The following is a 13,756-nucleotide window of genomic DNA, read 5'->3' on the forward strand; positions in this document are numbered from 1 at the left end:
TGTATGCCATCGAAACTTGATAAAAGAACTAGTATTTTGTTCTTTACTTCAATTTCATCCTGGATAGTAAAGATTTGACTGAAAACAGAAATAGATTACTAGGTTTTGTAATTTTTTTCCCTTAATAGCTGTTGCAGCCCTGAGTTTTGCTATGTTGAGCTTTCCATTTAAGCAATCAAGTTAGGTTTGAATGCCTGAAAAAGGTGATCAATTGCTTTCTAAAATTATCTCTACCTATCTGGGCATGAGCCTGGTTTTTTTCCAGCTTAGCTTTAGCCTCCTGTATTTTCTTTCTCATCCAGCAAGTATGGGATGTGAAAGGAATAATTAGCTTAAAATCTGGAAGGAGGAATTCTTCAGTCTTGGCAATCCAGTTAACCTGTTCTCTATCTGATACCCTGGTCTTTACTTTTGATGTGTACAGGCTTGAGCTTCACTGAAGCTGAGAGGAGATTAAAAGAAAATGGCCCAAATGATCCTCTTCAATATACATTTCCTAGCTGGTGGCATTTTCTTTGGAATGCATTTTTTCATCCTTTCAACATCATTCTGATGGTCTTGTCAGCACTCTCGTACTTTGCCAGTGATAATCCAAATGGGTGCATCATGCTCATCCTGGTTCTTATTAGTGTTTGCCTCCGCTTCTACCAGGTATTTCTTCCTTATTTTGTTTGGTAAAACCAATGCCTTGCATTTCCATGTCTCCAACGTGGTCCTCAGTGATATATGTCATGGACATTTTAGGAATATAGCAGTTCGAAAGCAGCTATGAAACTTTCAGAATTTGTAAGGTGCCCGGTTAAGGTTCAAAGATGTGCAGGTCGAGTTGTTCAGACTGAATTAATAGTTCAAGTTGATCAAAGAGATGTTGTTCCAGGTGACATTGTCATTTTTGAACCTGGGGACCTTTTTCCTGGTGATGTGAGATTATTGTCCACCAAAAACCTGGTTGTGAGGTACAGTATCTCAAAAACTAAGTTTATTTTTTTTACTTAAATTCGGATTTGTGAGTTTCATGTCATTTTTTCCTTTTCTACACAGCCATTTATAGAACACATTATCACATCCTGCTTCTTGAACAGCCAGTCCTCATTAACAGGAGAGTCTGCAATAACTGACAAGACAGCTGACATCAGGGAGGACCAGAGCACTCCTTTGTTAGATTTGAGGAATATTTGCTTTATGGTAGGTACAATTATTCTGTAGTGGAGTTTTATAGCCTTTTCCGTAAACCTACTTAGCCAAGAAATTATGTACAACATAGAGTCATACATGATATTGAATTAGGCATCCATGATGAATACATCCTATTCCATTCGGGGCTTGGCAGAAAAAAAACTAGAGATTTGGTCATAGTTATTTAGATGTGTCTGTTCTAGTTTATTAATTTTACAATCCTAACTAATCAGTTTTAAGTGACACAAGAGTAGTCTCCAACTTTGAGGCACGCTTTGGAAAACTTGAAAGAATATTACAAGATGATGGTGGTCAATTATTTAAAACTTGCTCCAGCTTAATTATCTACAAATTCTAGGACCATTAGTGTGGATAGAACAAGAAGATGAAATGAAAAAAATAGTCATTACTGGAAGCAGCTAATTCCTATAAATGTATTAGTTAACATTTCCCAATCTTGACATTGTGATTTGTGATTCAAACTGTGGTCCCTAAACTAGCTATTTGCTATATATATATATAAAAAAAAAATTTACCTGTAGAAACCTCTAAGTATTCCCTCTATTGAACAATTCTTAAAAGATCCATATATAGCACTTAAGTGTGACTGAACGATCAATTTGTCGAATACTATGCTTTGTTGGGAAAAATACAATACCAATATAAATTTGAGTGTAAAGCCATGCATTTTTATTCCTCCTCAAATCCTTGTTCCAGATACAGTAGTCACAAGATACTAAATCTTTAATATATGTTAGATATTTAGGCTGCTTTTAGCATTTGGGAGAAGTCAGACCTGAATGTTGTATAAGAACATTCTTGTTCACTTCAGCTCTTTTCAAACTAAATACAAGAAGTCATTAGGTTTTAGATTAACTAATTCCCCTACCAAAGTACCAATTGCTATACTCCCTTTTTGGCTTAATTTATTTCTAACTGTACCTTGCTCAACGTTAGAGACTTGGATCTGTTCAGCTTTTTTGCTTATAATCTGAGAATGTCACCATTTTCTGGATGACACGATATAATGGAAAGTAGAATGGTGTTCTCTAATATGAATACAAATTTGATACTTTAGCAAGCAGACCAATTCATTACGAAATTGTTTCTTTAAGGAATGTCTTAGGGCTACAAATTTGAAAATTTGGAGAAGCAAATCATAATCCAAATGTCATTTAAAAAAAAGGCTTTTTCCTTGCATTTATAGCTCATTAATTTAGTCTCCTTGTGTTTCTGTGGTAGTTTTTGGTAGTCTTTCCATGATATCCCTAATAATTTGTCTTCTCCAAGTAAAATACTGTAACATGTATGGGTTTTGAATGATTTTTCAGGGCACAAATGTTGTATCAGGAAGTGGAACTGGCCTAGTCGTTTCCACTGGATCCAAGACTTATATGAGCACCATGTTTTCAAATATAGGGAAGCAGAAACCACCGGATGGCTTTGAGAAGGGTGTCCGCCGGATATCTTTTGTGCTCATTTGTTTTATGATAGTGGTAGCTACAATCATAATATTGATTGATTATTTTACATCTCATAATCTAAGTGGGAGTATTCTTTTTGGAATCTCTGTTGCGTGTGCCCTCACTCCTCAGATGTTTCCCCTTATTGTTAATACAAGTCTTGCAAAAGGAGCACTTGCTATGGCTAGAGACAGATGCGTTGTTAAAAGTTTAAATGCCATACGAGACATGGGATCCATGTAAGTTCACTTCACTTTGCAATATTGTGTAGAAAATTAATGCCATCAACATGTAAACACAAATATCTATCCCATGACTTGAATATACTAGCAAAGTAGTCATTATATGTATAAAATTATTCCCTTGGTCAGCGTAAGGACAAGAGAGAGACTAGTGTCGTTAGTTTTTGAGATTGGAAATTTTATGTGTGGTGTGATTCTTCTTGCATTTCTCTCGTGTTTTGTAAGGTTTCAATGGGAAGTTACCATGATAACTGGGGTGTACGGAAATATCTTAGGCAGATAATTATATCCATTAAGTTTTTGAAGCTTTTGAATTATGGAACGTATCTGCAGTAAATTTTTTTTGAAAGAAGTAGATTGAGTTTTTAAGCTAAGCTGAATAGGACTCTACCTTTTCCTTTGGCTAAATAACAAATATAAATTTTCATAACATTGATAAAATTTTGCAATGCATGCTATAATGTCACGATTTAGATTGAACAGCTATTGCAAAAAAGTAGATGCACAAATACCAACAATAAATAGTTGAAACAAAACATGTGATACTTGACTTTCGGCATACTGTATCATTTTTAAAACTGCAGAAATGATGATAGAATCATTCAACTTTTTAAATAAGTACATAAAGCTTGCGGTGCTTCACTTCTGTCAAGATGTGAATCTGGATGTTTCATATCACCATATTTTCATCGACTGTCAAAATATATTGATTCATCAATTTTTTCATTGTCAAATCGAGCAAGTTAGGATATAATTCTTATTTTATTACTTTGTCAACAGGGATATCCTTTGCATAGACAAAACTGGTACATTAACCATGAACCGTGCAATCATGGTAAATCATCTTGATGGCAGGGGATTACCAAAAGAAAAGGTTTTACGTTTTGCATTTTTGAATGCTTACTTCAAGACTGATCAGAAATATCCCCTGGATGATGCAATATTGGCATATGTATATACAAATGGATACAGGTTCCAAGCATCCCAGTGGAAGAAGATAGACGAGGTCTCTTTTGATTTTATACGAAGAAAAGTATCAGTCGTCTTAGAAACAGAGTCAGATATAGAAGACAGAAGTAGCCAATTCCATCGTAGATTCATGATAACTAAAGGAGCATTAGAAGAAGTAATCAAAGTTTGTTCTTTTGTTGAGGATATTGATGATGGTTCAATTAGTATACTCTCTCCAGAAGATCAACAGAGGATATTGAATACTGGGGAAGAAGCAAACAATGAGGGATTACGGGTTATAGGAGTTGCAATGAAGACGCTACATAATGTAAGTCTGGATTTCTTGAACCATCTTTTTCCAGAGTCCACCGTTTATTCATTTTTTTGATACTATATTTGTATGTTTACAAGTTCGGTTAGTTTTATATTTTAGGTCTTCCAGTTTACATGGCAATTATGGCTTTGTTTCAGACATCAAGAGCTCCAATGTACATGACTTAAATCTTGAGCATATTTTGATTGACTAGCACAACAAAAGAATGAAAGCAAATATGTAAAACACACTACACGCTTTGTGCAAATCAGCATCTTACCCTTGACTCTTATATTATCTTATTCTCTGTTATTAATTTTCATTTAAACTTTCCATACAATTGCCAAATTATACTGTTTCTTACCAACTCATTCAAGATCCATCTGAATTATTGCTAATAGACTAACATATCTGGCATTTGGTGGATCAGATCCCAAATTTTGCATCACCTCTTACTAAAATCTTCACTATAGTTCATGATCTGAAATGGATAACGAAGTGCTTCAGGCATACATAATTCAGTGGTTTAAACATCAAAATCGGCATTAAATTAAACAAAAATAGATTGATATAAAAATTAGAAAAAAAATTAAAAGAATTCTCTCATTCTCAACTATGTTCTTCACTTTATTTCTTGTTCTGTACAAAGATATGCATGATTTTGTATCTGTAAAATGTTGGCACTCACCATGCATTAACATGCTAATTCACATTCTCTATGTCAATACCTCTGCCTCCGGGGAGTTTCCAACTCAGTATGTTGGAGCTCCTGTTACAAAGACTCTGAACTTTAGAAGAGTGAGGATCTGGTTTCAGCTGCAAATTGATGCAGAATTACTCTAATATGTTGCATTTCTTTCCTTACATTAATGTTTTATATCCTCTTGCAGCGAAAAAGTGATCAAAACAGCACTGGTGAGGATACTGTTGAGTCGGACATGGTGTTTCTAGGCCTTATAACATTCTTTGACCCTCCTAAGGACACAGCAAAGCAAGCTCTGTGGCGGCTAGCTGAGAAGGGAGTGAAAGCAAAAGTTTTAACAGGTGACTCACCCTCCCTGGCAATAAAGATTTGCCAGGAGGTTGGCATCAGAACCACGCATGTAACTACAGGACCAGAACTTGAGCTACTCAGCCAAGAATCCTTCCACGAGACTGTTAAAAGAGCAACGGTACTGGCTAGGCTAACCCCAACTCAGAAACTCCGAGTAGTACAGTCCTTGCAGACAACCGGTCAGCATGTAGTTGGGTTCCTGGGAGATGGTATAAATGATTCACTTGCATTGGATGCTGCACATGTTGGTATATCAGTTGATTCAGGGGCATCAGTTGCAAAAGACTTCGCTGACATTATTTTACTTGAGAAGGATCTCAATGTCCTCGTTGCTGGAGTTGAGCAGGGCCGTCTAACCTTTGGTAACACCATGAAGTACATCAAAATGTCAGTTATTGCTAATGTGGGAGGTGTTCTTTCACTCCTGATTGCGACCATTTTCCTGCAAATTGAACCATTAACTCCAAGACAGCTCCTGACACAGAATTTCTTATATAGTGTGGGTCAGATTGCTATTCCATGGGACAATATGGAGGAAGATTATGTGAAAACTCCGCAGATATGGTCTGAGAAAGGCTTACCCATGTTCATCTTATGGAATGGTCCTGTATGTACTCTCTGTGATGTAACTGCGCTTATTTTCCTCTGGTTCTATTACAAAGATTCTGCAGAACTGGATGTCGTATTCTTCCGTTCTGCGTGGTTTGTGGAAGGATTACTCATGCAGACATTGATTATACACATGATCCGGACTGAGAAAATCCCCTTCATTCAGGAGAATGCCTCATGGCCTGTACTTTGTTCTACACTCATAATTTCTGCAATCGGAATTGCAATTCCGTTCACTGCAATCGGACACATCATGGGATTTACTGACCTGCCTTTATCATACTTTGGGTTTTTGGTTTTGCTTTTTTTAGGATATTTTACAGTTGGCCAGGTGGTCAAGAGAATTTACATTTTGGTTTACAAAAACTGGCTTTAGATGAGAATAAAATTATGCGAGAAGAGTGCACAAGAAGCTCAAAGTAGAATGAATTTTTCATTTGTATATTTCTGAGGTAGCCCCCAAGTTCTTACAGGATCATTCACATGTTCTGTGGATAGTTTATGCTCTAACAATTTTACTGCAATTCCAGATTTGTAAAAAGCACATGAATGTAGTGGTTGAGATGCAAAGAAATTTGAAAAAATAAAAAATTAAGAAAAGCCGCATTTATGTCTCCCTCGACATTTCTGGGTCATCCACAACGTTTGTGCGGTTGGTCACAACATATGATGCAGATATAACCAGGTACACACTAATCCAAGCAACACTATAGTGTTGAAAATTTGGGTTTTTGGAGAATTACCTGCATGAATGTAGTTCACATGCTATTTAGAAGAGGAAATTATTGACTATAGGACGGATGTAACTGTAATATACTATCAGAATTTCAGAAAATCTTAATAGATTAAATACGAGTTTCAAACATTACCCAGTTGGAGATAATGGTTCCTAATGTTCCATTCAAAATCCCAGTGTTGTCTGTCATTTTTGAGAGTCCAGTACGACCATCCAAAGGAAGCAGCATTGTAAACCTCTAACTGAGCCCTCCCGAAGTCTTGATAATCCTTCTGAGAGCCGTTTGTCACATTCCACTCATTCACCCATTCCCCTGGAAACCAATTATGTATCAGAGTTAATTCACAATAGGAAGTGTATGTGCTAAATATAATCTCCATCAGTTGAAAGTGCATGATTCGAATATAAATTTTTTATTATTCCTTGTATAAAGAAATGGTTGTCGATCCCAACCCACATATATAACTTTGATTTCTACTTAGGTATGAAATTGATATAGAGGTAAAAATTTTAAAAACATGATTTACCAATAAAAACAAGGGGACCATTTACGCTATTTAAGGCTTGTAGTTGAGCTTCCCTGCTTCTGTAGATGAATTGGATATTATCCATGGCACTCATATTAACAAAGAAAAGGTCAAACAGATTGTAGTAATGAAGATCCACAACTATATTGTGAGAGCCTATATTTGCCTGATAAAGTTCCAAAGGATCTGCATTGCCAATTCTTTGGCACATTATCACATAAGCTGTAGATGAGTGTTTCCGAACAATTTGGTAGCCTTGTTTGTAATAGGAGATTAAGATATCCAATGGAACTGTTGCTGCAGATGGTTCGTTCAAAAGTTCAATTCCCAAGAAGGCAGGATTTTTTGCATACCTATAAGTGAAAGAAGTGAAAGTTTTTTAAATCAAATTCAGAGGTAAGAAATAACATAGAAGAATCCATTTAGAAGACATTAACATAATCAGAAAGGAAAAGAAATGAGAGACTTATCAAACTCAGGGATAGTGAGTGGATTCAAAACATTTAAATTGATAAATTTACAATAAAATTTTGTGGTGTTAATATGAATTTAAGTGGGGTCAAAATTATAAATATTATAAAATATAAAGTCTTTTTTTATTTTTTTTAAAGTTTGAGTGGGTTCAATATAAATTTAAGTGGGGTCAAAATTGTAAATATTATAAAATATAAAACCTTTTTTTTATCTTTTTTCCAAAGTTTGAATAGGTTCAATTGAACCTATATGTTATAGTGTGGTTACGTCCCTGCTTATCATCATGGTTTCAATAAGTTTGTTCATTGTTGTACATGTTAAAATTGAGTGCAGTGTAGCAGGCTATACATAATTCAGGGCATTGATGAGCACTTTCATGAAAATATGGCAACCCATAAAACTTCATATTTTATATTTGGGATTATCACCTTTGACAGTTGATTTGATGAAAGTGCTATATCCATGATAGCTATTATGAGAAAAAAGATGAACAGTACATGTCAAATGCTAGTAAAATGAACATTAAACTCCAATAGCAGCAAAACCAAGGATGGATCTTCTAGCTAGAAAGGAGGCAGATCTTCAACACCATTTTTTATACACAAAACAGGTAAATAATAGCTAGGAGTTGGAAGGAGACTACCTATTGGGTAGGCCAACATCACTATTAAAGACATAAGTGGGATGTTTGTGTTGGGCGTTATATTGCTTCGGATAATTGAATGAATGACCAAGTGTTGGGGGTTGCTTGTTGTGGGGTCTACATGGGTGAGTGTCCTAAAGACACAAGCATGCTAAATTGCCCCAAGTAATCTAAAGACATTTATATTTCTTTAGATAATTGTAAGAATGACTCAGTAAATTCCATATCCAAAAGAATAAGTTCAGTCAAAGACTTGTATATAAGGTTCAATGTCATTTTTGGCTTTTGTAACTCAAGGGGGAGATATATTCGTGTGTGTAAAGGTAATGGTCTGATAAATATTTAGAATTCAACTCCTCAAAATGCCAACAGCTGACAGCAAAAACCATTTCAGTACTGATCTGTATTGACCTTCACATTAATACTTTCAACACTATTAGATGTTTTCCATCCTAGTGACCACCCATCAAATATTTATAGCAGTTGAAATATGGAGAAACATTCAAGCAGGTGCATTGCAACAAATGTGAACCTATTCAAAAACCTTACAGCACAACCAAAGCATACCTTGAAGCCAAGAAATCTATAACATGTAATGTTTGTGAGACATGATCTGAAGTAGGCCAGTCTGTCCAACCGTCTCTACTAGCACTATGTTCCATCCCGTTTTGGGAGCCAGGAGCAGCATGAAGGTCTATTATGCACATTATGCTATACGCTCTGCAGCACAAAATTTATAGGTACATGTTAAATAAAGATGTAGCTTGAGACTGTAAATATCAACAGAATGACATGAAAACAAGACCCACTGTGCCCAGGAGAATGCATTATCCAGAGCTTCCAAAGTTCCCCCAATAAATGGAGCTGGAGGATCAGGATCATAAGCAATCCACCAGCCAACAGGAATCCTCACAGTATTTATTCCATGTCTGTACAGGAAGTTGAAATCTTCTATAGTAATAAAACTGTTTCTATGTCTCTGCAGTTAAATAAAATAAATAAATAAGCTATTAAAGCATTGCAAATTTTTCTTTTTTACGCAGAAATCCTCAACTTGTCCTGTGTTCACTGGAGTCTAAATAGGGGGTACTTCAAGACACTACAACCTTGGCAGTTAGAAACTTGTGCGGTACAAAATCCAAATAGATGGCGCCAAGGGAAATTTGAACACTTGAACTCTTGATTACCCAAGGGAATAACATAAAAACTTTTAACTGCTCAGCTGTATAGAAGATCTGTCATTCTGATGTATTAACAAATGGCAAGCCTTCAATTAATAAAAAATTAACCAAGAGGTTGTATTATCTAGCTACATAGTTCATGAAGAGGAAAATTTCTATCCATCAACTGAAAAAGGTAATATTAAAAGAAGTATTGAAACTAAAAGACCATATTCTGACAATTTGCAGAAACTGAAATGAGATAGACAAAAAAACTTTGATAAAATGATTCGATTACCAATTATGTTCCCACAGAAAAAACCTTGCTTAATGCTTGCATGAATCTTATATATATGCTTAACAAGGACCCATCACCTATTATGTTAGCTTAAAGAGTTCAAGATGTACTTAGGGAGTAGGGTCACCTTTAGAACCTCTTTGGCCCGATTGTGTCCATATCCATTTGCAAGCTGGTAATCTCCATGCAAGTTATTGGCTACAATTGTCATTCCAAATGTGGCAGCATTAGCATCCCAGCCTGGCACCCCTGGATAGTCTGCTGTGAGCTGGTTTGCTAAGGTAGCCTAAGAATGAAGTACGTTCTATGATTTTTCCTTACTGAGAACCTCAACTTCAACAAAAAGGCAAAATACAATGCTGAGATAATCTCAAAGGCCATCTCAGTTGATCATTACTAGGTCTACTGCAGACATATTGGGTGAAAAAGTGCTTATCCTAGTATTTGATGGGTGAAAGTGCAGTAAGAACCAATCAGTTCTGATAAATTCACTAACTGATTGGCACGTTGAATGTTTTTGGAGAATTGTGTCATAGAAATTTCTCCAAGCCTTTGAAATTCCCAAATTATGCCCAAATTTCAATGTGATACAAAGTAAATAAACCCAAATAATATTTTTGATGATTATACGAATAAAAGCATTAGCTTAAAAACTCATTTCTTTTTGTAGAATCTTGACCTTGATTGGCTTCTCTATGTTTAGTAGTCAACCAAAATCTTTTAATGCATATAAAGCAAAATTGTAATTCAGCCAGAGATTCTGAAACATTGGATAGTATCATATATTTTATGAGTTTATATTTCTACTTTCTATCGACAGTGTAAACTGCAAAGTGGGTACTTTTGATCTCTTCCTAGACACACAGGAAGGAAAAAGTTAGAAATGATACCTGCAGATAAGTCCCACCAGTAAGTTTGATGTGGACTCTACCATTGTTATTTCTTTCAATTACAAATGTTTCTGGTGATGAAGGTGATTTTGCGGTTGCAGACAGAGAGCAACCTTCACCATCACATGATAGAAACTGTCCTTGAGAAGTGCGGAACTGAAATTCTGATTCTGTAACTCTCCATAACTGTAGGAGAAGAAACTACACTATAACACTGATTCCGAGCAAAAAAATAATGATATACCAATCTCTAAATACAAGTACCATTCTAAAACTTGAAATTGCTAACAATATATTATCACACAATGTCAGGAGTGTCATGTAGCAAACAACAATACATATGGGAAAACTTAATTAGTGTAGAATATAAATTACTAGGATAGGGTGAGTTACACTGATTTAAGTCTTAAGTAGTGGTCCATCACCAAACAACCTTACCAATTATGTGATCTCTTAATTGATTAGATCTCTAACAGTAAAGTGAGAGGTCTAAGCATTAAATCTCCATCTTATCAGTTCTGGAGGGGATCAATTTAATTTGTGTTCACGAATGAGAAAGGATGGGGTATGGTTGCATGCTAAGTAAAAATGGAAAAAAAAAATAAAAGAGAGGCAACAATACTTCATGTTTTCTACTGAGATTGTAGCATGTTCACTAAATATTTCTGTACCATGAAATATAAACAATAAAGTGCAGTAAGATATGCACATCCATGATGTTGGAGAAAACACATGATCTGATCAATATCCAATTGCACACGTCTCACTAACTCTAGCTTTAAAGAGAAAACACAGTAATAACTAAATGTAGAATATAAGAGCAGACCTGTTATTTTAACAACTAAAAATATCAAATGCCAGTTTCTCTAATTAAACATGAATTAATTCAAATCCTGCTAACAAGGACTTGGACAGTCCAAAAGCCTTTCTTAAATAGTAAAGTTCTTTTCACGCACAGTCAATGATGTTAGCTTCATTTTAAATATGGTTTTGCAAGTAGACACTGTTTCATGCAGGCTTGTCAACTGTTAAATTAATCCAACATCAAAAATATACATTGTAATGCTCAATCAGCAAGACTCACTTCACACCATTGAAGACTGCATGAAGTTGGAATCTCATACTGATGCAGCTAAGGAATTTTATCATCCCAAATCAATATCCAGATCAGAATGCATAATCAGAATATCAATAAACTACGAACAAGAGCAAATTTCCACAAACTAATTGCATTTATTTTCCTTTGTACTATTACAGCATCAGAAAGACAACACAGAGTCATCATCTTAAAGAGTCTGAACTAACCAGAATACAACAAAAATGACAAAAAAAAAAAAAAAAAGAGTCGTATACTGAATAAACTAGCTGCATAGTCTTGTGCAAAAATTTAAAACACTTTACATGTGGAAAGCCAGCAGTATTGAACCGAATATTATAGCATCAGTATGGTGTACCAATGAATTTAAAATGCTCGAAGAAATGAACAAGTTGAATCGCCAAAAAGATATGAAGACTCCAAGTAATAAAATTTAAAGGACAAACAAATTAGTAGGGGATCTTACAGTGAAGGTTTCCCATGAAAAGGCAACATCTCTGTCCACTGAAACACCCATACCACCCCCGTTCTCTGCAGAAACATACTTCTGCAATGTGACGGACTTGAATTGGACCTGTGTCCCATCCTGCATTTTGGTATAATGAAATTACTTGCGAAAAAAATCACTGCGAAAAAAAAAAAAAAACACCATAATTCAAAATCTCAACATCTTGAAATAAGAAGCTTACTTACAAGCATATCCCCGTTAGGAATGCCATCAAAAAGAGAAGGCTTTATCCAACCTTCTATAACCAACCACCCTCCTAAATTCACGCCTCTAACTTTAGCATCTCCATGCAGTCCCTCCACTTTAATCAACAAGTACAATCAAAGAATCAGTTTTTAGAAACTACAAAACATAAGCAAGAAATCAAGAATATAAGAGAAACAATAAAACAAAGTTGAAGTTACCTGATAGTGCTACAGAGAAGATGAGCCAACAAGAGAGTGAAAAAGCAAACACCCATTTGCCAAAAACGAGTTCCATGAAGAATGCTGGTTATTACAGCATCAAGAAAGCTAAAATAACACAGAATCCATAGGCAAGAAGAAGGAGTTTATTTGAAGAGGTCTGAAAACTAGCCAGTTGACAGAATCTTTAATAATTCCTTTCTTATAAATCAATTAATACCAAATTTAACCTTGTAAACAAGCATAACATATGCAACTGAATTTTTCCTTTTCAATTCCATATTTTTTATTAGATTATTAATGCTTCATCAAGACCATCCTATTAAAATATGGTGGAGGAAGAAAAGAACAATGTTTTAGAGTGCAGAAGAATGAAACGTGAAGAGAGAGTTCGTGTGTAGATTAGTTTACAAATTTGGATTTTAAAAAAAAAAAAAAAAAAAAAAGGATACCAAAAAGACAAAAGAAAGTGCCTTTGCTTCAAGATTTAGGAGGTTTGTTTTATATTATACTTTTATTTTTTTATTCTGTGAATGATTGGACAAGGAACAAAGGAAAGGTAAGAAGACAAAAGCAAAAAGGTATTCTTTGAGAAGTAGAATTATGAAAAGGGTAATGTGCTTGTTCCACACTTCACCTTATCGACATCTTTGTTTAAGTAAAGATTAAAATATATCATTTATTTTACCTAAACCTCAAAATCATGATATCATTTTTAATAGATGAATCTATTGACTATATATTATAATCTCTTATGTTTCTTAGAGGCATTAATGTCACATTTACTTCCATTAATTTAAAAGTGTAATTAATGAGAGAGTCTTTATATCATGTGGGTACCATACCATTTAATTATATACTCTCTTTATAGTGATACTCTATACAGGAATAACCTTCATGTAATCATAAAATAATGAGCAATGCTAGTTTTACAAAGACACATACAAAGGGGGTATGCAAAGACAATCTTCACCCTTGATTTTCATGATTTCTCTCTCTCTCTCTCTCTCTCTCTTTCTGTTTTTTCTTTGTTTTTTTCTTCTTGATGATGTCACTTTGTAACCCTCTTTGTATAGGTCTTTGTAAGGATAACATTTTTCATATATAGTCATAACTTGGGTCAATTATAAATAAGAATAAATTTCACATTGTAATAAGTTATAATTTTTCTAGATCTCGTCTTAAAGAACTTGCTTCTGTATAGTAATAATT

General features: G+C 34.8%; 2 protein-coding genes across 5 annotated transcripts in view; one reads left to right on the top strand and one right to left on the bottom strand.

Moving 5' to 3' along the window:
- Nucleotides 1-6,216, top strand: part of LOC116114204 (magnesium-transporting ATPase, P-type 1-like) — a 7,246-nt gene extending 1,030 nt beyond the window's left edge. Inside the window, exons 3-9 of one of the 3 annotated variants that reach the window (XM_031400361.1) lie at nucleotides 425-651; nucleotides 745-956; nucleotides 1,083-1,185; nucleotides 2,508-2,672; nucleotides 2,772-2,878; nucleotides 3,662-4,160; nucleotides 5,036-6,216. In XM_031400361.1, coding sequence (XP_031256221.1) covers nucleotides 425-651; nucleotides 745-956; nucleotides 1,083-1,185; nucleotides 2,508-2,672; nucleotides 2,772-2,878; nucleotides 3,662-4,160; nucleotides 5,036-6,184 — 2,462 coding nt within the window. In that variant the 3' untranslated portion in view covers nucleotides 6,185-6,216. Of the gene's footprint in view, nucleotides 1-424; nucleotides 652-744; nucleotides 957-1,082; nucleotides 1,186-2,507; nucleotides 2,879-3,661; nucleotides 4,161-5,035 lie in introns of those variants that run through there. The other 2 variants (XM_031400360.1, XM_031400362.1) reach the window with 2 other exon arrangements.
- Nucleotide 6,217: 1 nt separating this feature from the next.
- Nucleotides 6,218-12,919, bottom strand: LOC116114205 (probable glucan 1,3-beta-glucosidase A). 2 transcript variants are annotated; one of them, XM_031400363.1, is made up of 11 exons: nucleotides 12,545-12,919; nucleotides 12,326-12,441; nucleotides 12,099-12,218; nucleotides 10,537-10,722; nucleotides 9,774-9,932; nucleotides 8,998-9,167; nucleotides 8,756-8,908; nucleotides 7,072-7,424; nucleotides 6,678-6,857; nucleotides 6,396-6,551; nucleotides 6,218-6,352 (listed from the first exon to the last, which is right to left on the bottom strand). In XM_031400363.1, the coding sequence occupies exons 1-10, from the start codon at nucleotides 12,618-12,620 to the stop codon at nucleotides 6,466-6,468; spliced, it is 1,599 nt and encodes a 532-aa protein (XP_031256223.1). In that variant the 5' UTR covers nucleotides 12,621-12,919; the 3' UTR covers nucleotides 6,218-6,352; nucleotides 6,396-6,465. The 2 variants fall into 2 exon arrangements, with proteins under 2 accessions (XP_031256223.1, XP_031256224.1); XM_031400364.1 differs by lacking the exon at nucleotides 9,774-9,932.
- Between the last annotated feature and the right edge of the window lie 837 nt (nucleotides 12,920-13,756).

Source organism: Pistacia vera, unplaced genomic scaffold (assembly GCF_008641045.1).
Source record: "Pistacia vera cultivar Batoury unplaced genomic scaffold, PisVer_v2 Contig702, whole genome shotgun sequence".
NCBI lineage: Eukaryota > Viridiplantae > Streptophyta > Magnoliopsida > Sapindales > Anacardiaceae > Pistacia > Pistacia vera.